The 25,313-nt window shown below is 40.4% G+C and overlaps 1 protein-coding gene across 3 annotated transcripts in view; it reads right to left on the bottom strand.

Moving 5' to 3' along the window:
- Positions 1-3,548: 3,548 nt before the first annotated feature.
- PAPOLA (poly(A) polymerase alpha) overlaps positions 3,549-25,313 on the bottom strand; it is a 69,861-nt gene continuing 48,096 nt past the window's right edge. Inside the window, exons 16-22 of one of the 3 annotated variants that reach the window (XM_049899250.1) lie at positions 24,218-24,339; positions 19,870-20,012; positions 16,935-17,035; positions 16,482-16,702; positions 12,522-12,584; positions 10,509-10,583; positions 3,549-8,428 (exon numbers count right to left, since the gene is read on the bottom strand). In XM_049899250.1, the coding sequence (XP_049755207.1) occupies positions 8,333-8,428; positions 10,509-10,583; positions 12,522-12,584; positions 16,482-16,702; positions 16,935-17,035; positions 19,870-20,012; positions 24,218-24,339 (821 nt within the window). In that variant the 3' untranslated portion in view covers positions 3,549-8,332. The other 2 variants (XM_049899251.1, XM_049899252.1) reach the window with 2 other exon arrangements.

A 25,313-nucleotide genomic window follows, 5' to 3' on the forward strand; every position in this document is an offset into this window, starting at 1 on the left:
CACCACGCAGAAAAGCCGTTCATCGCAGGTTTCAGCTCTGCCAACACGCGACGAAATGGGAGTCAAGGTTGGTGGCATGAAGAGCAACTTCGCTGAAGGCTCCTTCTAGTGTGAGCCAAGCCTGGGGCCTCAGGGATCAAACAGGCTCAATTCTCCCATCAGGGACTAGGGCGCACCCTACAGGAAGAATGAAAACCTTAGACCTCTTTCTTCCCTTATTCTCCACGGAGCCCCGGGGGGCACAGTGTCTGGCCATGCATCGAACACCAGTGTGGGGTGACCCTCTTCCTGGCTTCTTCCATGGCAGCCAATATGGCAGCTTCCGGCAGAACGCCGCGGATGCTTTCACTTCCGATCACTCGTGGAGGCTCTGTGTCTTTGTATGCTACAGCCCCGCTGGTGAGCGAGCCAAAACGATAAATGAGAATTTCCAAACAGTTAATTCTAACTTAATAAAGTTCTGCTAATTTGCGTGGTTTGGGCATCTACCAGTCATTACTAACAAAAATGTAACAAAGAAACTAACTTCCAGCAGAACATCTGTTCCACGAGGTCGGGAACACAGTCCAGTCCAGGCAGGGAGAGAACTTGAACACGTTTTGCTGAATAAACAAGGGAAAAGAGTTCTTTTCTCTAGGTTTCTGGTCTCGTCTGCGTATACATCTATTTCCCCTTACGGGTTTGTGTATTTCCCCTTTATCCCAACTGCATTACCTTTTTTAAAAAAATCTATCCTTAGCATTTCAAACTTTAAACCATTTCACATCCTTCTGGAAATGAAGTAAAATTTTCAAGCTTTCCAAAGGCCTGTTGGGTTGACAACAGCCAAGTCGAAGTTCTTCATAACAGCACTTCAAGGCCCAGTGGAAGCTCATGGAAAATACCAAAAATCCTTGCAGCTTTCCTTCTCCTGCCCATTACAGTGCCCAAGTCCACTTTGTAGGATGATGGTTTACAGGTCTGTGATGAAAACCCACCCTTTCACAAGCCAGCCCTGGGAAGTCTGGATCAGGAAACCTCCCTTTGGCGGGTACAGGGGACAGAGCAAAGAGCAGCCTCAGAGAACATGCTCTCCACATGCCACAGGGCTGGGCGGCACCGGGAGGGCGCCACAAAAGGGTCCTGCAAGAGACGATCCCTCTTACTCCTCCCACAACAAGTGAGTCCAGAGCACAAACACACAAAGAACAGACCTGAGGGCAGGCGGACAAGAGTGTGTACGACCTGTGACAAGTTAGTCTCTTCACCTGCTTTAAACCCTGCTGGACGTCCACGTTCTTCTCCACCCTGGCCAGACACAGGATTCCTGTTAGCAACAATTCATACCAAGTGACCACAGGGGTTTTGGCTTCGGTGAGCTCGTCATGTACCTGGAAAATGCCTCCTAGAAGGACTGACACAACAAGGTGCAGCTCGCTCCATTACTCCCACAAGGGCTACTTCACTTGGAGGCTGTATTCTGCATATGTGACATATCCAAGGGTAGGGGTGTGATCCATTTCCCCCTTCAGGTTCCCAGCTCCTGGAGAATGCACGCTAAGGGTCAGATGGCCACTATACCAATTTGAGGACGTGCTGGTAACACACTCTGGCCTAGTCTGGGCTCAGAGTCTTAACTAGGGCTTCAAACTGGTTCGTTCCGGTTCGAACCCCTGCTGAGAACTTGCCTTTCTCACAAGTTCTCAGATGACAATTTGCATTTCTACTCCAGATATACTGAATCAACATCCACGTTTTAACAAGATCCCTGGGTGATTCTTCTATTTAACTTCCTCGGAATGTATCAGAAATGCAAATTCTCAGCAGGGATTCAAACCAGACAGAACCAGTTCAAAGCCCTGGTCTCAACATACCCTCGTCATAAAACGCACCCCAGAATATAATCTTACTCGGGATAAGAAAACCAACCAGCGACAACTCAGAAACCTGTTTTGAAGGTCTCGTGGTAACGAAAGCAGAGAATTTGCTTCTAAAGGTAGCAGTCAAGTCACTGGGGGTCAAAGAAACCACCCAGAGCCCAGTCTAAAATTTTCAAATACTGCCAAACGATGGAAAGTCTGAAACAAGGGCTCCTCCCTCAATGGAAATGCGTGAGCAGAGGCTAGCAGAGATGCATCAGATGGGATGTCTCATTAGATTTGTTCTAGCTTTTTAGATTTTTAAGAACATATTTTTAACTTTTTAAAATAATCTATTACCCCTCTCCCCTGCAAAGAAGCTATTCAAAAGGTTAGGCTCATGCAGACACGAGACGCAGATTTAAGTCTTCCAAAAAGTATCCACACCTGTGTCACCTAACAAGGCGGTTTCCTTATGGGAAAAGCCTGACCAACAATACAGCCTCGTGGTTAAGAAGGCGAAAACAGAAACCATGTAATAACTAGGGCAGTTTAAAAACTGGAGGCAAAACCCGCACCTTTAAAGTCAGTATAAAAGAGAGCCAAACATTCTCGTGGTCCACCAAGGAGGCCACGCAAAACCGATGGGCAAACAGCTAAGCCGCCAGCAGCCTAAGCTTAGGAACAGGGAGAGATGAAAAACACAGCATACTCAGGAGGACACTGAACATCCCACAACTAGTGCTTACTCTTCAGCCTGTCCAACTTGACTCCCTGAAGACTTTGAGGAAGAGGCTGTCTAGAAAAAATTTAGGCTTTCTATAAAAACTATAGTAATATTTTTTTTAATAAAACAATTTTACTAAGCCAAATGGGGGTGAATTGTGAGCACTTTTCAGAATCACTTACAAAGATAATTATTTTACAGTTGGGAAGTGTGCCCGCGCCCTATTTGTGAGGGTGTCTGTTTTGAGCACGCTGTGGATGTAAGGATAAAAACAGGAACATGGAACAGACCTAGATCAAAGCGCGCTCTAGCAGCCGAGCCGAGCCGAGCTCCTCCTGACCGTCTTGGCACGGTGTCCAGGCACGGTCGGCTCTCTGCTGGGGGCGGCTTTCTTGGCCGTGAAGGCAGAGCACGCCCTCTGTCACTCATGGGGAGCGGCTCTGCCCAACTGTCTCTTTTCGACAACTTTATCATCAATCTCTTTATTAACAGCTCCGCTGCAGTCAGAAAACGCAAACAAGGACCAATTCTCATGCCAGATTTCTGGAAATCACATAGCACCCGGCACCATGCAGCGTGAAAGTGTGTAGGGAGGGTGTCGTGCCAGGAAAGACAGCATCCACAAGGAACAAGCACAAAGTTGGGACATTCTGCATTATTATATTAAAAATGCACATACCTACTTTCTGGTGCCTGAACTCCTAAATGAACCCAAATATGCAGGTCTGTGTGGGAGCCGAGGGCCATGGCCATGGCACACTCCACAGAAAGTCTTATTAGAGCAAAACTACTTTATACATAAAAAGTGTGAACTACTTTAGGACTACATGACACCACAGAAAATACACAAGACTGAGATAAATGTCTGCAACGAGCTCTAACAAACCCACAAAAGCGTTATTCTAAATTACACAAAATACATATTTTCAGCATGAAATTTGCTGGCTAAAAAAAAAACCACATCTTAAAAATTAATAAAACATTCTAAAAGGCTTGCAAAGAGACTCAGACATTAAAAATATCAGGCTGTAGTCACATGAGCATGACTAATACAAAACAAAAAACCTCCATGTTAAGGAAAAACTCAGTGTACGGTCTGGACAATTCCAAATTACTGGGATGCACGGTGCTTAGACTGGGTGATACTTTTTCATTTAACTGTTTATTACATTATAATCAGGTCAGGGTTTACCTTTAATTGTTAGTCTGTTCCCTATTTCTGTCTACTGATGTAACTGTTTGGAAATCACACTGGACAAAAGGAGCATTATTCTGTCACTACAGGGAAAAAAATTTTTAAAAACAATAAAATAACGTTTTAAAGCCCTGGTGCTATTGTTTCCAGACACTCATTGTTTATTTCAAAATATAAAACAAACCCCCAAACCCTCGGGCTTTCTCTGGTCAATCCTGGGACCAAGTGAGAAGAGACGTGGCAGGGTTGGCCGAATTCCATTCTTACCACTAAAAACAAACACGGAAAAGCAACACACAGACAGAAGTTCTCAGCAGGATGACACAAAGGAAAACTATTTTTGTTTAGGACATTATTCTCTGTCTTAGAAACAGCGAAGCAGAAACCACAATGCTTGAAGAAATAAGAGCCCATTCTGAATGCAGGTCTACTTTCCACCCTGCCAGTGGGATTTAAAGGGACCCAAACCAGGAGTGACGGCACTGTCTTACTTACACTGAAGTGTGAATATTTTAACAGTTAACATTTTAAACAGTAGATATTTAAACTCTAAACAATACTGTGCCCTTTACAGATATGATTTTTAGCTAGCTAAAAGTATAAAGCATTTTAAAAGATAAGTGGAGGAAAAAAACACAATAAATTACAATCACAACCTTCTACACAAATGCGGAAGGTTCCAAACGTGAACTTAAGCACAGCCTTAACTCTACCCTTTCAAGGAAAGGCTTATGAATTAGGAAGGGATGTGAAAAGTAAATTCTTACTTAAAATTCCATTCCTTTCAACAAAATACATGTGTGGTTTTGATCCGCTGCAATGATACACTGAGACAAAAGCATGTCTCTGAGGAAGAAAAGCAGAAGTTGAAATGATTTTCCAAGTCTATGAAATCGCTTTTAAAACGAAGCACAACCACTTCTGAAATACATGGTTCAGAAACATTGATGCCGTCTTTCTTACTGGATGCCAATAAAGCTACATAAAACGTTAAAGAGTCTTAAAGCTGGTGATTAAAGATCCGCACGTCGATTCTACAGACATGAGACACAGATGTTAACAGAGCGCTGAACAGGCCACTATATGACTGAAGGTCATGTTTAGTACAGGAAGGATTTTATTGACCGAGGTCTGAGTTAAGACAACGTCTATTTGTGATTCTGACTTGGAGTAACGTTAAAAGAAGAGGAACACAGTGGAGGAAAATTTTTTAAAAAGGCAACACATACAATTCAGACTAAAAAGCAACTAATTTTCCTTGTACTATTCATTTTTTTTTTTTATTCATTTTTATTAGGGTTAAAATAGGCAAAAGGACATCCAAAGGATGGTTCAATGCCTTTTCAAGCGAACAGTTCGTCCTTCTGTTTAAATGCATTTAAGGGCACTAACAGTTATTTCCGGGACTCGGTCTACAAGTCTGTGTACGTTAACGGTTTATCCCTTCATTATCAGTTACTACTTGGAGCTGATCATTTACTGCCACCCTGAGTGCAGCCACCATTAATACTATGCAGAGCTCTAAAATATGTTTTCTGTGAGGAGAAAAAAAGAGAGGTGTTAATTAGAAAAAGACAAACTTTATTCCAGAACGCATGTAGAGCCACAAAACCCACAACTTTCAATCACCGTTTTACCAACTCAGAAGATGCAGGAAATGCCAAAGGGTGTGTGGGCGGTGAAACGCCACAGTGTGACATTCAGCCCCGTGTCTACCAAGGTACGGGGGGCTGCAAGTTCGACCCTCTACAGGCTAACAACGGAGTCCGAGGTCATTTTTACAGCATTTCCCCATTTACTGCGTATCCTCCAAAAGATCAATTTTAGTTGAATAAAAGGCCACCCACGCTGTGGTCCTCTATTTCACACAGAGTGAAGGTTTGACAATTTGAAGTTTCAGAAACCGTATGCATCTTCCAACGGCAGCTGTCATCTCCACTCAAACACTCCAGAAACCACACTCGGGACTGTACCTTCACAAACACACAACAGCAGCTGATTTCTAACCTGCGAGTCAGGTGTGCAATGGTGAGCATTTGGGTGTTTCATAAGGAGAATCCAGTATCTCATCAGGGTTTAATACAAGATGAAACATAAGATCCTGGCTGGTTCTAGTCCACAATCCTAATTCACTGAAAAGCAGTGCCACCTGCTGACATTAGAGATAAAGCACAGTGGCTCTGAAAACCAACCGCATCCGAGGTACAGTAACTGCACGCACGGAATAAACACGCTGATAAGGTATAGTGTCACATGCCCCAAACACTTCAGAGGACGGAAGAGTTCAAGGTGAATTAACATTAACTATGCTCATGTTCTCCTCCCTAAATGAAAAGAAAACCCTCATTATCATGTGACATATGAATATCAGGCCGCTGCTAACGGCGAAAGTTAACCAGAAACAAATCTTTTCTAGATGTAACTGCAGTAACATCCTTAGCAAGTCCTCACGTAGTGCACCATGCTATAAATGTGCAAGAAGACCCAATTAGACCACTGGAAAAAACAAAACACTCAAATCAAAAGAATCAGTCAACTGTGGGATTGTGCTGTTTTTTTTTTTTTTTTATTGTGTTTTCAATGGAGAAATACATCATCTGTTTACAAAATAGCTCTTGAAAAATACGAGGAGTACAGATACTATAAAACAAAGCAAACTCCAGTCATGCGGAAGCAACAGTCTGATCTCCAGGTCGTGAAAACGAGAATTAAAAAGTCACTACACAGACAAACTCCAAGTTTCCAGCTTGGCAAAAACTTGGGTGCAGTTACATGAAACGTTAATAAACTGAATTTTTTCCCCAATGTGTAAACAAAATGACAGGACTAAATCTGTGCCTGGCGATTTCAATCTAACTCTGAAGCTACACAAAAAACACAGACGCCTTGTATGCTTCACCTGTTAGTACAACCATCTCGGTTCTGAGGTGGTGGGAAGGAGGGCAAGGTGACTGTGCAGAGCAAAGACAGGGAAGTAGGAATATTGTACACTAGACATCGTCAAGTAACAGTGAAAAGAAGCCTCAATTAACGCATAGCCTAAGGGGGGAAGACTGCACTCCAACTTTGGGAAATTAATTTAGAAGGACAGGGAAGAGTTGAGAGTAACTGCAGTTTAACAGGAAAAATGCACAGGTGACAGGATGGAGCAGAGAGCAGGATGCGTGAAACGTGTCGTAAGGAAAACTGTTAGCATTTGCTTTGCCCAGATCCACAAAGGGTAAGGTGATCACATCCGGCACCCCTCACAATTCCTACACATGGAGGTTCTGCTGCTTCAGGAGATTTTTGCTTCTGTTTTTTTTCTTGTCTTTAAAGAAAAGAGTTCCTAATTTTTTGACAGAATAAAACAAAAAAAGGAGTACAGAGCCGACTAGATGTCAAGTGCTTACTAGAAGTGATTTTAAAATGTTTCTATATGTAAAATTTACTGACACAAAAAGTAGGTTAAAATTCTTGGAGAAAATGCCTTTTTGCCCACATGTTTAAAATTGAAAACCAACTTTACTACAGACAGGAGTTCTGTGGAGTGTACGAAGTTCCTCCTAGTTAGAGCTCAGCGGCCACCACAGGCTTTGCTTTCAGTCGCCCTCAAGTTTCAGCCATGGGACAAAATCTCGTGCTCTGTGCCATGTGGCCACGGGGTCAGTGTCCTCACACCACGCACGGCTTGAGAAAATACCGGCATTTTGTTTTTTACGAGTAAGTCCTACGTTGTGCATACATGCAAAAAGGGAGGGAAGGGGGCTTTTTTGCTTGTTTCAAAGACAACAGATTAAAGGCAGAAGAATACGGAGCTTTGACAGACAGGCTCAGAGAAAAACGTCTGCTGTTTGATCGCTGATTTGTATGCACTATAAAACAATTCTATAAATAAAACCAATGTATCATTTCTTAATTATGACCCCATCAAAACCAAGTTATTTCCTAATTATTCTTTCAATGTCAAATGTCAAGTACCCCAGAGTTGACATTTCATGTTTTAGGGTCACAGGTGCTCACAGGGACTGAACTAGAGGCACTCTCAGCCTTTCTCTGAAGTCTAACAGTACACCATGCACAATGGTACCCAATTTGGAGACTAAGGGTAAAGAAAAATTTTCAGGAAAAAATGAAAATCCATCAAGCTGAAAATCTAAAATTAGTTCTACTTTCTAATAAAAAATACATAAAAGTGCATCATCAGAATAAGGAATTCTATGCCAGTTTGTATTGCAGATTTGCCAAAGAACGCATCAAACATAAACCCCATTCAGACGTCAATTATGGATACAAAGGGAACTCGAGGTTTTTTTTTTTTTCTCCGTTTTTGTTTGTTTGTTTTTTAAAGGCAGTAATCTTTTGAAATAGTTAATGCAACTGTTGCTAACACATTAATAATAGTACTCCTGGCTTCACATACTAACCTGGACTTCCGATCAAGTGCTGATTAGCCCAGTCAGGGAGTCATCAAAAAAAAAATAAATCCGTTTTCAGTCATGTCTAGTCTTGTACCCTCCATTCTCCTTTTTTAGCATTTGAAGACAACAGGTTGAGTTGGCAGATATTGTTTATGGACCCCTGAGGTGGTTTTTACCGATTCAATCTCAGTTTTATTGAATTCTTGATAACAGGAATAGGATTTGCAGGGAGAGCGGGGATATCAGAAAGGTCTGTACTGGATGTTTTCTGAGGACGAAAGCAAAGAACACAGTTATCATTCAAAGCACTGTAACCGAACAATGAGATTTACTTTCTATCGCTTTATTTCCTAAGAAATGGACGGGACCTTACCACAGAGGTACTAAAATGTAAAGAAAAACACACTAATATGTTGTCAGGTTGGAAATTAGCATACCTATTACTATCTAATTATTTATTCTACACTTTTAAAAGTTTTTCAAATAATTATGAAAAATTATATCTATGTACACATATACATACAAACTTCAAGTAACTGCAAATACAGTGTTTAAAAATAGGCTCCTCTCAGAAATCACCTAGCAAATAATAATCAAGTTAAAGTACACTTACTCAGTATTACTAACTCGGTACCACAGCTTCAGTATCAACCAGTACTGGAGCACCCCCATGTGGGAGAACACTTAAAGTTCACCTCACACACAGGACCGGCAGTTACGTATACATTTATTATTTTCTGACACTGTAAATTGTAAAAATTAATCTACACAACTTAGCAATATCATCCTAAATTTGGGGAAAGTTTTACTATATGAAAAAACATTGTATCGTTCTACTGTCTTTTTTTAACATTCAAAACTATACAGATGAATTTTTCTAAAGTTTTATCATGAAAAACTTCCAACGTACAGGAAGGTAGAGAACACTGTATAATGAATCCCGAATCCCCACGTATTCACTACCCAGCTTCATCAACTGTCAAATCAGAGCCAATCCACTGTCCTCCCACTTTCACTCCCCGGGTTATTCTGAAGTAAATCCTGGAGATCCTACCATTCCATCTGTAAATATTTCAGGGTTTGTCTCAAAACAACAAGGACTCTCTGTGAGACACAACCACAGTATCAACATCACCTCCACGGAAGTAAGTATTTCCTCAACATAACTAAACACAGAGATGCATTTTACTTTAAAAAGTCAACATAATCAATCTTTTTATAATTGGGTGATTTTCTCTCCATGACTCTAGGAATCCTTTCATTAAAAAGAAATTTCTACTCATGAAAATATCTAAAAGGCAAGCACCCGTGGGTGCTAATCACTACAGGAATGAGCTCGGGAAGACATGACTATGAAAACAGCTCCCTAGAGCATCATGTGGCAAACCAAGAGACATGCAATCACAATCACAAAACAGTTTAAGTGTGATAAACGTGTGTCCACGTATCAAGCACAGCACCTCCTAATGTTATTTCCGTTAACCTCCTGCAAAATTTTATTAAATAAAGGTCAGTGAAATAAAAGGCACTGCAGATACTAAATATAAGATTTAACATCTTCACCCAGCAAAAGCGCACTTTAAACTTGTCACGTTAGAGTAACTTCATGAAGCACAAGGCCGAGAGGCGGCATCATGGTGTCGGCACAGCCATGTCACTAGGCAGCAGGTGTTATCTAGGTTATCCAGTGCAAGGTCTACTCAAATTAAGTATTTACTTTGTGTCGGAGTCTGACCTACACTTTGGGGTTTACTCAATTTGAGAAAAGGATTCAAGATGAAGACATTAATTACTTCACAAAGAAAATGAAGGTTCACAAATCAATGCAAAGATTCCACGTTCCTACTGTATGCCAGGGCTTGTCACAACTTCTAAGACAAATGAAAAAATAATTTCCAAAAAACAATGAGTTGTACTAAATAACTAACTGAACATCAGTAGTGAAAACTGAGGCAAAAACAAATGTTAAAAATAAAAGATCGTGTTAATCTTGCAAAAAATCTATGAAGAGTGTTTTTAGTTCTCTCGTAGCTTAAACGACACTCCAGCTTTTAAATAAAACCTCTAGATGAACAGTGTGCGCGTAATTACTGAGGCTTTAAATAATCTGCAACATCAAACGATAATATAACGGGATGAGTTAGCATCCTGACAGAACAAAAGAAAAGCCTCATCAAATCCAATGTCCTGCCTTTAAACAACAATAAATACATTTATTGACCAGCAATAAACAATCACTTTCACAAAAGATAATTAACAGTCTCCTATATGTGCCCATCTTAACTCATGAGACCACACGAACCATCAGAATTGTTTATAAAGCTCTCCTTGCTCTGTGCCCTTAGTACCTGCGAGGCCAACAGAGAAGCTGCCGTCTGGATAGTTTCCGACTGAGCTGTACTTGTCTCTGTGTCCAGTTGTTCCTGGGAAGACAAAGAGGATGGGGAAAAGAGACTTAAAAAAGGATACAAGAACATAACTGGGTTTGCTGGCTAAAAAATTTTGAAGACAAACTGGAAGGCGGGGGATCAAGAGAAAGCTGTGACTACATTACAGAATCATCCATTAAGCCCTGTTGTAGGTTATTTCACAGTGTTTCAGATACTCCTAAACTTTTATTTGCCTATTTAAATCTCATAAGCACGGTGTCCAAGGATCTCACAACTTTCCAACTGGCTCCAACTTGGACACTGTAAACAAACAATAATTAAGACATATACAGGCACATCATAAAATGCTGCCCAGACAATAGTTAGCAGAATATAAGCTCAAGAAAAAGCTCTTGGCCATAAGACAAAAGCACAACTCAAAAATAATTTCATTACTAAAAGAAATTACCCAGAAGCACAAAAAGTACACCATGCCTTTAGTTAAAAGTAGACAAGGTCTCTAAACACTTCTCCCTGTGTAAGCTCGAGCCCCTCCCCTCCCGCAGTAACCAGAGCACTGACGCTGCTCTAAGAGTCTGGGGAAACGCCAGGTGAGCACTGTCACTCCACCGGTCTGAACGTCTTCAGAGCAGCACACAAAAGCGAGTAATACATTACTACGCACACAAATACCTGACAACTTCAACTTTTACGACACAATATATACAATAATAAAACAATGAAATATCAACTTTCTCCTGGGAAACCAAAAAGAGTAAATAACAACAGTGCCCTGTGCACACTGGGAAAGTGTCAGGGCCGGCACGGAGCAGCAGTCACCGGAGAAAGGCGGCCTTTCTTGAAGACAGCCTGGCCATATGTACCGAAAGTTTTAAAACGAGGCACACTATTTGCCTCAGTAATTCCTCCTTCATTAATTTACCCTAAGGAAAGAAACATAAATGGATGGCAGCAGCTTAGCTATAGTCAATGCTACAGCAGAGAAGAGCAACTTTGTTTTTTAATGGAAACAACTGTAAATAGGAAATTGGTTGAATAAAATACGGTAGTAGCTTTAAGATGACATTCTATTAAAAAAAACCCAGTGTTCTATGTAGCCATTAATAGTAATTTTGTAGATTACATAACGATGTAAACAATTTTTTCTTGGTTTACAAAGTGAGTAAATATCACAAGGCATTACTGGTATGTGTGTGAACACATGTGGGCACACACAGAATCTAGAAAGACATACACAAAAAAACAAACAAACAAAAGATCTATCCATCATGGGAATCTGGATAAGGTCAGGGAAGGGGAAGATTTCCAGCGTTTCTACAACAAACAAAGAGGAAATATGTTAAAGTCTTCCACATATTTCAATTTCTGAAAAAAACAACATTCAGGCTTTGACGGTTGGGCCAAAACCCATCTCTTCCACCCCATCTGCCCCATGCGAGCCCCTGCACCTTAACGCCAGCCAAAACCTTCTGCCAAAACCGGGTTCTTTGATCCCACCATGCTCTTTCCCCAGTAGTGAGGAGCCCTTCTCATTCACCTTGGACTGCTTAAAATCCTATGTGTCCTTCAAGGGCCACTTGAAACGTTGCTTCCTCCTACTATGAAGCTTTTCTATTACTTCTGTCAGAGATAACATCTTCCTCGACACTCAGGCCTCAATTACTGTGATTTTCTTTGATAATGTAATTAATTACATCAATGTCTTACCCTCTCTACTTAATTATCAACTCCTCAAAGGTTTGGGACACACCTCCATCATCCCTATTTTGGCTTCAGCACTGCCTAGCATCCAGTGGGACCTCACACGTTTGAGGTCTTCCATCTCAGCATAATGAATTAACATTAAAGCAGTACTGACAACTATCTGAAACCTAAACAACAAAATACAGGACCACACTCTAGAGACACGTCTGTGACACCTTCTGTACTCTTAATTGTGTATTATATATTCCAAAGGCTAAATTTGTATACCTTCGTTTCTGTTTTATCATGTCCACTCAAAGCAAGACAGTTAGCCTCTTCACTTGTTTCATCCTGTTTTTAAAAAAAAAAGCTTTATTCTCTAAAATGAAAAAATTTTGATTACTGCCAATCAATACTTTATGAAATTTTTAAAACTATAAAACTACAGTTATACTTGTAAGATTAAGTATGGCCTCAAAATAGATTACAGGTTTCCTAAAAACAGTTGTTTTCTTCCCCCCCCCCCCATATTAACCAATGTAATTTGGCTCCGGCATTTACTAAAATTATAAGGAACACGGGAAAATGGTTACTGTAGACCATCACCACCTAAGGTACATTTCCCAAACCACTAAGTTCATGAAGAAACACCCCCTGGTCAAACATGTTTAGGAGCTCTACATCCGATCACCCCGTTCCTAGAGATTCTCACACACAGGCACACACGTGCACACACACATACACATTGTTAGCACATTAACGGTTCTGAGTTCTACAAAGGAGATCCCTTTAAACTCTCTGAACGGAATTAGCCACAGAACCCCCATTCTGGGTAAGACCTAGTAACATCCTAAAGAGGTGTCCTTCCCAGGTCTTAATTTATTCTAATTCTATTCAAAACAAACAACTTATTTTTGGCAAGGAGGAAAAGGGAAAGCCAAAGATAGCTGAACTTCACCACTCCTGACTTTCTTAAGAAAAAAATTTTATGCACTATTTTCTCTGCTTTATTTACCAAGCAGAACTAAAATTAAAATCTGAATGTGGCTTCAAAAAAAAAAAAAAAAAAACAGAAACAGAAACCACAGGGTAACCTATGTATCAGAAGAGATTCTACTAGCATAGCAATACCAACTCATTCCAGCAAGGACCTTATTTACATCCTGCAAACAGACCAACTATTAAAAAAATGAAAATTTCAAGTCACAGCTGGGAAAATCTGAACACTGACTGGACATGTGACGCCACGACTGACCGCTAATACTGACGTGAGAAATACACTGCACGCTTTTAACATCACTTATTCTTTAGACACACCCTGGAGTATTTGTTGTCAAAATGATATCACTTCTAGTATTTGCTCCAAAACAATAGGGGAAGGTGGGGATACAGAAGCCACAAGGCTGGTGATGCATTATTGCGGAAGCCAGTGAGGCGAACATGGCAGTTCCCTATAAGCTCTACTTTTTCATGTCTGAATTTTTCCCTAAGAAAAGCGTCTGTGTGTATGCAACTTCATCTTGCCATACAGTCCAGGTAGTACAGCAAACTTTATTTTTGTTTTAGATTACCATTCATGTGTTTGAAAAACCTGAGCATACGATGAACATTAAACAGAACTAAATTACCTAACAATATCCAAACCTTCTTATCTATATCCATGTTCATGGATTATTAACTGAGTGGAACCAGTGTTTTTTCCTGATTTGCTAGATTATTTCTAATACCAAGTCCTCATTAACAGAGAATTTTTTAAAGACCCAGTTTAGGAGGGCTTTAAAACTAGGGCACATTTATACTATAACTCATTTCTTCAACTTTGGCACCATGAGAATTAGACCTGGGTTCTAACCTTGACTCGGACTTCAACTAGCTTTATAACTGCAAACAGCCACCGAACGTCAACTTCCTCTTCTGTGAAATGAGATTAGTAGCCTGTGAGATAACCTAACATCACAAGATTCCTTCTAGTATTAAAATTCTATCTTAAAATTCTGTTTTTGTTAAACAACTCCAGGGAGAGGCCCTAAACAAAATCCAGACTGTGGGAGAACATACAGAACAATAACAACAACAAAATCTGCAAGGGGAGAAAAACAAAAGGAAGAGGGAAACTTTTAAAATGTGACTTAGGTTAAAGACCTAAAGAGACATCAAACAACTGCAACGTAGAAATCTTATTTAATTCCAGATCTGAGCAAGTAAACTGTCAGAAAACGAACGAGACAACCGGGAACATCCGGCCACTGACTGGATATATGCTGCTATTAATGAACCGTCCCTTTTTAAGTGGGCTGATTTATTTGGCTTACGTCTTCTCTTTTTTTAACCATTGCCATCAGGGGGTGCCTGGCATTCATTCATTCATTCTCACCAGTACCTCTGGAGCCTTCACCCTCAGGTTAGTGGTGAGGGCATAAGGGGAAATGATGTCTGGATTTTGCTTCTAAATACTCCAAGGGCAAGGGGACACCAAAAGCTGGAAGAAGTAGTATAGGGTTGGATGAGCGTCCCTCCTCACTGAAGGTGCGGGATGGGTACGGGGTCACTAAATGATTCTCTTTACTTCTGTTGCATATATTTTAAAACTTCTAAGTTTAAAAAAATCCTACATTCCTATTGCCTCTCTAACCCAGGCAAAAAACATGAGTGCTATTCTACCGAGGTAAATGAAAGCTACATTACAAACCTGGGGCTGATGCAGTGCACTGAGTCACAGCTCCCAGGGACACACTTGTGACATTCAGGAAACCAAGGGACGAGAGCCTTTCACTAAGGTAAGAGGAAATGTGAACTCTGAAATATTCTGGCAACTCGACGCCATGATCAGCAGACAGGTGTGGAGTGGAATGACACCGACACCAGTACACTCGGGTGGCTGCACAACGCCATCACGCGGCAGCAGAGGCTTTTAATCACATGATTCTCTGAGAGTCTCTGATTCAGCCTCTCGGGAGGAGGCCCTAAAAAAGCCCTGAAAGAGGAACTGTGATGTCCAAGTAGAGCTGAGAACCACTGCCTTAGAGATTTTACACACACACACAGGTGGGTTTTCAGAACACATCTTCTAAGATATGAGAGTCTATACCCATTTTTCTTTTGCATTTAGAGTAAGTGACAAAATTAATCAAAGTATTCATTTTGAGTTAACAGTGGCTATTTCCAAAAAATTAAAAGCAAAAGGCCTCAGAATAAACTAGGGACTAGAACACTTACAAATTAGAGACAAGTAAGTTCCCATCATCACAGATGAAGACCCTTACAATGGACTCCACGAGAAGCCTAGGTATTTTCCTCCCATTCTACAGCAACACTGGTATAACAAGTCCCTAAGTAACAAATTTACGGTCAAAACTCACAATGAAATTGATCCTTTTGGAGTGTTATCTCTGGGGCCATGAAAGCCACCAGAAAGCAACTCCAGGGAGCAGGGAGACGGGTAATGAGGCAGCTTCTATTTTAAGAATCCCACCAAAATGTGCTCTCAATGGTTTTCCTAAAACTGTCTGAGATGGTGACAAGATGAACCAGCTACTATAAAAAATAAAAGTACCACCACAAAATTTCCTGAAGAATTGGAGCAAATAATCACTCAGGGCCCCAAACGAATGTGACTTTGCCAGCCTGTTCAGCCTCTCCGTAAGCATCCCGAGATCCTACTGTGCTCAGTGACACTGTAATACAAGGACAACGCGCAAACTCCAGAACCCCACTGGATCACGGGTACTGGGGACTTTCGTCCAAAGGGGCTATAAAACAATCAGCAAACATAAAAGATATGGCCCCAAGAGAATAATCAACTAAGACGATAAGTTGTGTTAGCCTACACATGCTATGGGAGTCCTGGTGGAACAGCGGTTAAAGCGCTTGACTAACAAAAAGGCTGGTGGTTCGAACCCACCAGCAGGTCCTCGGAAGAAGGATGTGTCAGCCTGCTTCTGTAAAGATTATAGCCTTGGAAACCCTACAGGGCACTTCTAGTCTGTCCTACAGGGTTGTTACGAGTCAGAATCAACTCGCCAGCTGTACAGAGAGGCAGTTAATGAGAGCAGTAGGGAGGGTGGATAAAGAAAGACTGAAAAGAAACTCTGGCACCAAAGCGCTCCACACACACCTGAAATTTTTCTTCCACCAGATCTGCAAACAGACAAAGCTGGTACCCCCCTGGGCTAACTGCCATATTACACACACCTCTTTTGTTCTGGTACCCCCCACGCCCCCCAGGGCTAACTACCGTATTACACACACCTCTTCTGTTCTGGTTTTCTTGGGACTCTCTTCTTTATGCGGGGAGGATGTCCTCTTCATTCCTGCTATAGGATTAGGTATTTTTGTTGCTGCATTTCCTGAAGGTCTAGGTGGTTGGTTTACCAGACGTGTTGAGGAAACGACTCTGGAGACCGTAGGCTTTGGTGGTGGAGAAATGGCTGGCTGTGTGGCAGTTTGAGGAATGCTTTCACTCGATGTACCTACGTAGCAAGTATATGAGTTTGTAAAAATTAATCATTCAACCAGGAAAGCTTTAAAAATTTTATTCCTCTAAATTTGATTTCATGGATCACTTTACATGCAATTAATAAAACCCCATTTAAAAAACTGAGTTTAACCTACTTCATCAACAAATAACGCCGTATTTCAAAAGGAAGGCTGAAACCAAACACACTGTAAGCACTCCCAAATCTGTCACCCCTGAGTCCTCACCCCCTGAGCTTTCACTGGAATTGACTTGTGGCACAGAAACTTCAGGAGCCTGGGTGTTGGTCACAGATGCTGCTGTTACAGCTGGAGCAGGACTGTTTCTGCTAAAAATAGTAAGAAAAAACAAGCAAGTACAAGTCAGTAATGGAATTTAATACATGCAGGAGTTACTTTCTAAAGTAAATGATTCTTTAGTTTTACTTCTGATACACAGACTTCAGGTACTGATGGCAAAACAAAACCAACCATCAAAGGCACACACGTTCTAAAGCAGTGCCGCCCGACAGGCCTTTTTAGGGTAATGCAAATGTTTACCTGCACTACGCCGCCGCATTGCAGCCGGCCGCCAGCCAGATGGAGCTGCCGCAGACGTGAAATACGGCCAGTGAGGGACCAAACAGTTCACTACACTTAACGTTAGTTAAGTAAAACGAAAATCCCCGCATGTGGCTATGGCTACCATAATGGGCAGCCCTGTGCTAAAGGATCTGTTATTACTAATTTCGGGTATAATAAAACTCTACAGAAAGCTATGAAGACAAAAATGGTCTGAGAAACTGAAAGGAATTTCATCATATAAACTCCAAGAGTTTCTGAAACTCTCAAAGCTAAATGTCCCAGGTAACAAACAAAGGTTCTCAAGTGACAGGGCGATACTCTAATACTTTGTTTCAAAAATAAATTATTTTAAACCTTCTTTGTTGCTGCTGTGACGTGCTGATAAGTGGATTCCCACTCCTGGTGACCCCATGTGAGAGTCAAACTGCCCCCATAGGGTCTCCTGGGCTGTAATCTTCACTGGAGCTGACTGCCAGGTCTTTTCTCCCGCGTGGAACCACTAGTGGGTTAGCAGCCAAGCGCCTAACCTTTGCGCCACTCGGGCTCCTCCCCTCAAAAGTCCGACTCTGCCCTCTTTCCTGCCCCTTTCACCTGCAAATCTCAGCAGATGACCTTGTTTCTTACTCCACCCAGGAGTTATCCCAAACGCTGACCATAAAATAAGGCAGGCACAGACACCTATCATTAAGTCCCTTCTTTCCTGTTACACTGGAATTCTGTCTCTTACCATCAGCTCTCCGAGCCCAACCCCACTTCCTCATTCGGGACCCCACTCACTGTCACCCCCCTTCCCCCAGGAGACTGACTTGCCATCCTCCCTCCTCTACTCGCCCCCCTCTTCAACTTTTCTCTCTCAAATAAACCCTACCCTTTATCATTTAAATAATCTCAAGTTCTGATTATCTTCGAAAGCGAAAACGAAAGCTCAAAGTCCTCCACGGTCACCCTCTCCTCCGTCAGGAGCTCTCCCTCTCACTGGTGAAAACGCGGGCCACGCTGGAGGACCTGGATGTTTTGGTGTCTCCAGGGACATTCCAGTAGTGTCCTAACACAGTCAGCTTATTAAAGGTACGGCAGGCAAACGCCAGTAGATTAGGGCTACCCCTCAGGGACAGCGCGAAGATGGAATCAGGCCAAGGAGACAGCCCTCCAGGGCACAAACATCTAATAATTAAACAGCAAATGAGAGCCGGTCAGTCCCACAGACGCAAGAGACAACCCGCTGCTGACACAGCTAGCAAAGTGCTTAGGACATAATAAATACTCAGTACCTGTTGAGCAAACACACAGCCATAAACTTAAAATCTGGACGTCTTCTCTAGAGGAGTTATTTAATAACACCTCAGAAACTAACTTTGTGAAATTCCTTAGTACACCGACCTTTCAGGTTCACAGTCAATCACACTTTAACCACTGCACCACCAGGGCTCCTTGCTCAGAATGTACACATAATCGAACACGTGCACAAACTCACAAGTACGCAACGGCTTTTACAAATCCCAAAACTCTCACTAAAATGTTAGCACATTCACTCAAGAAACAAAAATCAAATCTTCCCATTAATAATAAAAAATCTTGAAGTTTATGCTCTTCAAACTAGAAATCTTTTTAAAACTACCAAGATTTAGAGACCACGTTCATTCCGAAGTCTTCACACCACGCATCATTAGCCTAAAAACACATCATGGATACAAAGTTTAAAATCCACCAGCTATACCAGGCATGTTCTACCCAGAGAACCATCCCCACCCTGCAACTCTGACTTTGGCTCTACTTTAACTGCGAATCAAATTTCTAAATCCACTTTTTTAAAGGAAAAAAAAAAACAGGAATATAAAATGTATTTTACGAAACTGGTCAAGTTTAAGTGTCAACTACCAATTACAAAGTGAATACATTGGTGTAACCATTACACTTATTTAAAACATTATCGAGCACCCCGTGCGTCTACCCTCACCAGCTCCCTTCGACAGTGAAGTAGTACATCCATAAAAAAGGGGGAAAAATTCTTGAAGGATACACTATTAAGATTTATAGACATTAAATATAAATATGACTTCTTGTGTTCTATTTTTACCACCACAGGCATGTATTTCTTTTATAATGAAAAAACCTAAACTGTCTGGTATGTTTTTAAAGAGAATCTTAATTCTCTAACTACCACCAATCCATACAGACCGTCACCTTTTTTAAAAAAGGTCCCTAATATTCTCACAGACACTCCCCCCTCCTACACAGGTACAAGCAGCTCCGGCACAGAGGAGGGACTCTGCCTCCCGGTCTACTCCCCTTAGCTCACTGTACCGTTCCTGAAGGCAGTCGGTGTCTCCATACAGGGGTTTGGAGAGGCTGTGGTGCTGCTAACATCCATTACTATCTGAATCTAGACAAATCAGTTCCAAAACTGGAATAAAAGTATGATACAGTAGAACAAAAACAAAAATTGTTTGTTTTTCCAGAAACTAATAATAAAATTGCTGTTAAAAAATTAAAATCTGGAATAAAAATAGCATTCTAAAAAGATTATTTTAACAGCAACTAGAGCATAGTGTGTTCGGTAGCAGATGGCCGATCCGTTTCGGCTTCGCTCTGCCCTTACCCCTGAGAGCTGCCAGAACTGTTCAAGGGACTGGTCTTCATAGCACTGGTAGGTGAAGGCACAGACATGCTGTTGTCACTGTCCATAGACAAGTCAAGGCTGCTGTCATTCAGAGCTGTCAATCGGACGCCTTCTGCTGAATGCTGCAATCAACAAATTATTTAATCAAATATACCTTTATTTCACCAAGATCTTTGAAACGTAATACCTTTTACCTAACTGATATGACATTTCTACTAAGAAGCACATATCAACAAGTCTGTGAAAACCACAAGTGCCATACTGCCTGTGAAAGGCAAAGATTTGGTAATCACAAACTCGGACTTCAACTAACTACATTTGCAAAGTGGGAGGAGAAAGGAGTAAGAAATGCTACACTGAAGGTACACACCGATTGTGAGACACATCGCAAATTAAAAAGCATTATAATATGAAAACACACGCATCTCGAATCAGAGGACCATAATTTAATTTTTTTCATATATATGTTTACATATATGAAAGAAAACTCTTAATAATAACCACAACACTAATGATAAATGACTCTGGATAGTGAGATAAGTAATTTTGTTTATTGATATTTCTACTTATTCTACAATGAACATAAAATTATGTAATTTCAAAATAATTATCATGTAAGTAAAATTTAGTGCCACTTATTACTATTCTGCAATGAACTCAGCCTCTCAGAAAGGCAAGGGATCTCCAGCACTCCAGCTACAACTCAGAAGTTTAACACGGTATATTTAACAGTGTAAATTATCCTATGAAAACAGAAGCAGAAATAATTTTCTGAAAATTAAACCTACGATCCACGTATAAATCCTAACGTTGGTCTTGATTCACTGTCAAAGCACTTAGCAAGCAGGAAAACCAAAATAATGGTTTTATGGAATAAAGCTAATTTCTGGAGTGACTTTTTTTTTTTTAAGTTTAATTTTTGCCGCCAGAGCTATTATAATATCACACTGATTTCTTCTTCTTTTTTTTTTTTTTTAAGAATACTTTTAGCCTCCATGTTCACTTAATTTCAGAAACATTTTAATGGAAATAGTTCCCAGCTACTGACAGAATCCCAGACCCCATGTATCTATATAGGTATCTCTATACCTACTGCTCTCCAGTCTCCCCAGTGGCAACACATCCTAATGTTTGATTTAGCACCACAGAAACGCCACCATGGACACAGATTAACACTGATCAGATGGGGAAGAAGAAGAGGAGGAAAGAGTAATGCCATCTGCTTATAAAGTCAGGTGTGAAGCAAATTTTCTCCTATTCTAAATGAGCACCTTTACTATCCAAACATTCTCCCAGCCTCTCTCCCCATTGGGCATGAGAATGGTTTGTTCACAAATAAGCGACTCGCTGTAGACCTGCACTCAAGTCTACAGAGCTACCTGTCTGTCAGAGAGAGACCTGGCCACCACTGGGGCAATCTGGGAACAGAAAGCTTCTGACTGACGGTCTGCACACAAAACAGCAGTAAGTCACTCTGCCTATATCCCCTGCGTCTGTATCAAGTCTGGTAGCGAGAGACTCCAACACCAAACACTCACTCCTAAGTATTCTACCAAAGTGTGCTCATGAAACACACATCAGCCAGAGAGCACACCGCAGTGAGAAGTCAACGACACACATACTCTGCAGTCAGAGCTCCAAGTACAGCTCATACTACATGGCCTTCAGCAAGTTTCTTAGGCACTCTTTCTTCTGTAAGAGACAACACCTACAGGCTACCTGGACATTAAATACAGAAAAAGACTGGGGCTGTATTTTACAAATAGACGGTAATAAAAGAGAGCCATCAGACTTCTGGACACTGGTTACTTATAAAAACAAAAAAGTGCCATTCTCAGATACATGAGAGATTAAATAGATCATATTAGTCATATGAAGAAATACTAGGCAGTCACTAACTGTCATACAGATAGATGGTCACACTACAGACTACAGTAATCACAAAAAAAGTCAGGTCACAAAATGGCATCATCGAACCCCTTTTAAAATACCTGTTATGAAGGGGGTTAGAAGCTGGCGAAAAGGACACGAAAAGAGAGAGCGGAGGGAGAGAGCAGGCTGTCTCATTAGGGGGAGAGTATTTGGGAGTGTATAGCAAGGAGTATACGGGTTTTTGTGTGAGAGACTGACTTGATTTGTAAACTTTCACTTAAAGCACAATAAAAATTATTAAAAAAAAAAATACCTGTTATATGTGGGTATATATGTCACTCAATAGTCAATACAGAAATAAACTAAAATGTTAAGGGTGATGAGTTTACATTGACTTGATTTGATAAATAAAATTCTTAGACTATGCAAATTTTGATCACTGATGATTCGTTTTACATTCTAAAAGATTACGTCTACACAGATACTACCTTAGTAATAAGATAAAAATAAAGCATCTTATATTAAAATTTTCTGAAACTATACACTAGTCATTTCCAAACATCAATGTTACCATGTAAATAATAAGAGTTAAAAAAAGGTAAGGTGAATCAAGGGCTCTCAAGAAGCTAATTGCCACAATTATAAATAGCTGTTTTAATAAAATAGAAATGACTAAGCATTAAAGGATATAATAATCTAATTATTCATATTCATTTCTGCAAAACACAAAAGTTTACAAATATTTTCAATACGTAGTGGATATACATTTAAATGTAACTTCTTAAGCCCACCAACAACATAACACTCAGTGAGAAATCAGAGGACAAATCTTAGACTTGATGCTTTAAAAACAGAATCGCGCTGGTGAGAGGGAAGCAGGGTTGAGAAGGGAGAGGGTTGGTGTGTCGTGGGGCTGTTTATCTGAAGTCTTACAACGATGTACAAAACTGGTTTGTTCTGTAAACCTTCATCTAAGGTTCAATTTTAAAAAATAAAATAAATAAAATTGCTTGAGAGAAGAATTGCACTTTCTCCCCCGACTTTCCAGACTATCATGAAACCATTAGGTTAAGAAGAGAAAAACAAGGTAAGACTTAGATATAATGTATATAAAGACTTAAATGTTACTGCAAAAAAATGAAACGTGATTTTTAAATTGCATTTAGACCAAAAAAAAAAAAGGAAATGATCTGTGTACCTATCCCCAGGTTATTAATAATAATAATGACGGTGACAGTAACAGAAGCTCAACGTAAGCATTTACTATATGCCAGGCACTCATTTAAACCCTTTACATATACCGACTCATTTGACCCTCACGAAGCTGGACTTAACAGGTAAAAATATTTTAAGAATATTAACTTTAGAGATGATGCGAACCACACAACAGGTATCTCTTACACAATCTGCCCAAGTCTCACAGGTAGGAAGCAGTGGGCCTTGAGTTTGCATCAGGCAATGTACTCCAGAGTCCTTGCTCTTAACTTCAATGTTTCCATGCCATGATGTGTTTTATTCTACTCATAATATACTCTATGCCTTAAGAAACAAAACGTTATAAAGCTGAAGCCTCCTGTGTTCATTTCATTCCCGTCCTTTCCCAGCCCCAGCCTAATAACCATTATCCTGATGCATGTCATCCTCAAACACACACTTTTATTTCATACCGTCTCCGAAGCAATGAAGTACTCTTAAAAGTTCTTAAACTTATAAACCTTATATAAAGCACTGTATGATATGTATTTTTCTGCAACTATTTTTTTTACTCAGCGTGAGCCCTGCCTCATTTATTTCACTGCTGTGTAAACATTCCACCATAGGAAGAGCCATCTATTTTTAAAACCACTTAAAAAAATGTAAATGCCATCTCTACACTAAAATTCCAATATGCCCTTTATAATGAGTGCAAATAAGGGGAAAATGGCTTTAATTTATTCAAAAGCCAGAATACTGGAACAATGTGCTACAAAATAATAACTCTAGATACCACCAAGTATGGTTATCAGTGACCTCCTTCTTTATACTCAATAATTTTTAATTTTTAAGTAATAGCTATCTATAGCTTTTACACTCATCCACAAAAGCCATTTTCATAAGAAAATGTTCACATCAGTTACATGATTCACATATCACCTAATTTTATTTTTGAAGGAAATCAGATACTGATGTGAGATTTTACATGGATACGAATAAAATGCTTTTAAAAGAGAACATATTATATATAAAGTAAGGATATGAGGCATCACCACTCAGCTCTATGAAGCCTGAACCAAGCGTGTGCAAGAAACTGGATTAAGAAACACAACTGCTCCACGTCACAAATTTTTAAAAAATACTGTGATCTATTTCAAATGTGACTTATGATTATTAACTGAGCCCAGATTCTGAAGTCTGGATAAGCTGGACACGTAAACTGGACGTTACTGATGCTTCTGTAAGTACTTTCTAAATTTACCTTTTTCTTTTTCTGAAGCACGTGATTAGGGAGCAGTTGATGGAGTTGTCTTCTTTTTACATGCATTGCAGCAATTTTCATATCCACCTCAAACATCTTGCTGTTTATTGCTTGCCTATAAACTATACAATTAGGAAATTGTTAAAGAAATAGAAACATTTTAATAAAGGCAGTTAAAGTCACCCAGGAGAAGCTACTCTAAGTAAGGATCCCTTTTCGATCAATACTGCGTATCTGTAAAATCATCAGGTCAAGACCTAACTTTAATCTGATACCACCCATTGCCTGAGCAAACTCTAAGTGCTTATTACAAGGTGTACGTAACAAACGAGAGCACATAGCGTGTTAAGTCTTCCCGGGTGCCTCTTTAAGAAACAGCAGGATTAGAGAAAAAGAGTTTCTTAAGCCCAGTCTTAAGCCCACAGTCTTTTATGCTATCAGTGTAATTTAAGACTGTAGCCCAAGTATATAAAAAGGCAGCAAAATAAAAATCAAACTCATTAAACTGTATCTAAAAAATACCTTTTTTATATAAGATAAAATTTTAAAATGTGAAGTGAAGAATCATTTTAAGTGATGACACATTATTATAGAAATAACCCAAATGACAGGTCACAAGAGCAAAAAAAAAAGCTACACATAAATAAATCCAAATCATTTAGCTCTAGAGAGCCGACCCCAAAATGGAAACCCTGACTGAAGTCAATCACACAACAGATACTGACTGAGCACCTGTCCTTGAGCACACTGTTCGAGACACGGGGGTCTAAGAGTGAACTCGAGACCAAAGCAGCCTGAAGAGTCTACATCCTAGTGGGGAGAATATAACAACAACAAAAAAAACCAAACCCATTGCCATCGAGTCAATTTCAACTCACAGAACCCTGGAGACGGAGTAGAACTGCCCCACAGGATTTCTAAACAGCGGCTAGTGGATTCTAACTGCCAACATTTTGGTTGGCAGCCGAGCCCTTAACCACTGCGCCACCAGGGCACCGATGACGCTTGAGTGGAGATGTAAATGGAAAGGACGTGAGCTGAGGGCCCCTGGTGCCCGCTCTTCCAGGGAGAGCGAACATGAAGAGCGTGTCCTGAG

Source organism: Elephas maximus, chromosome 10, assembly GCF_024166365.1.
Source record: "Elephas maximus indicus isolate mEleMax1 chromosome 10, mEleMax1 primary haplotype, whole genome shotgun sequence".
Classification (NCBI taxonomy): domain Eukaryota; kingdom Metazoa; phylum Chordata; class Mammalia; order Proboscidea; family Elephantidae; genus Elephas; species Elephas maximus.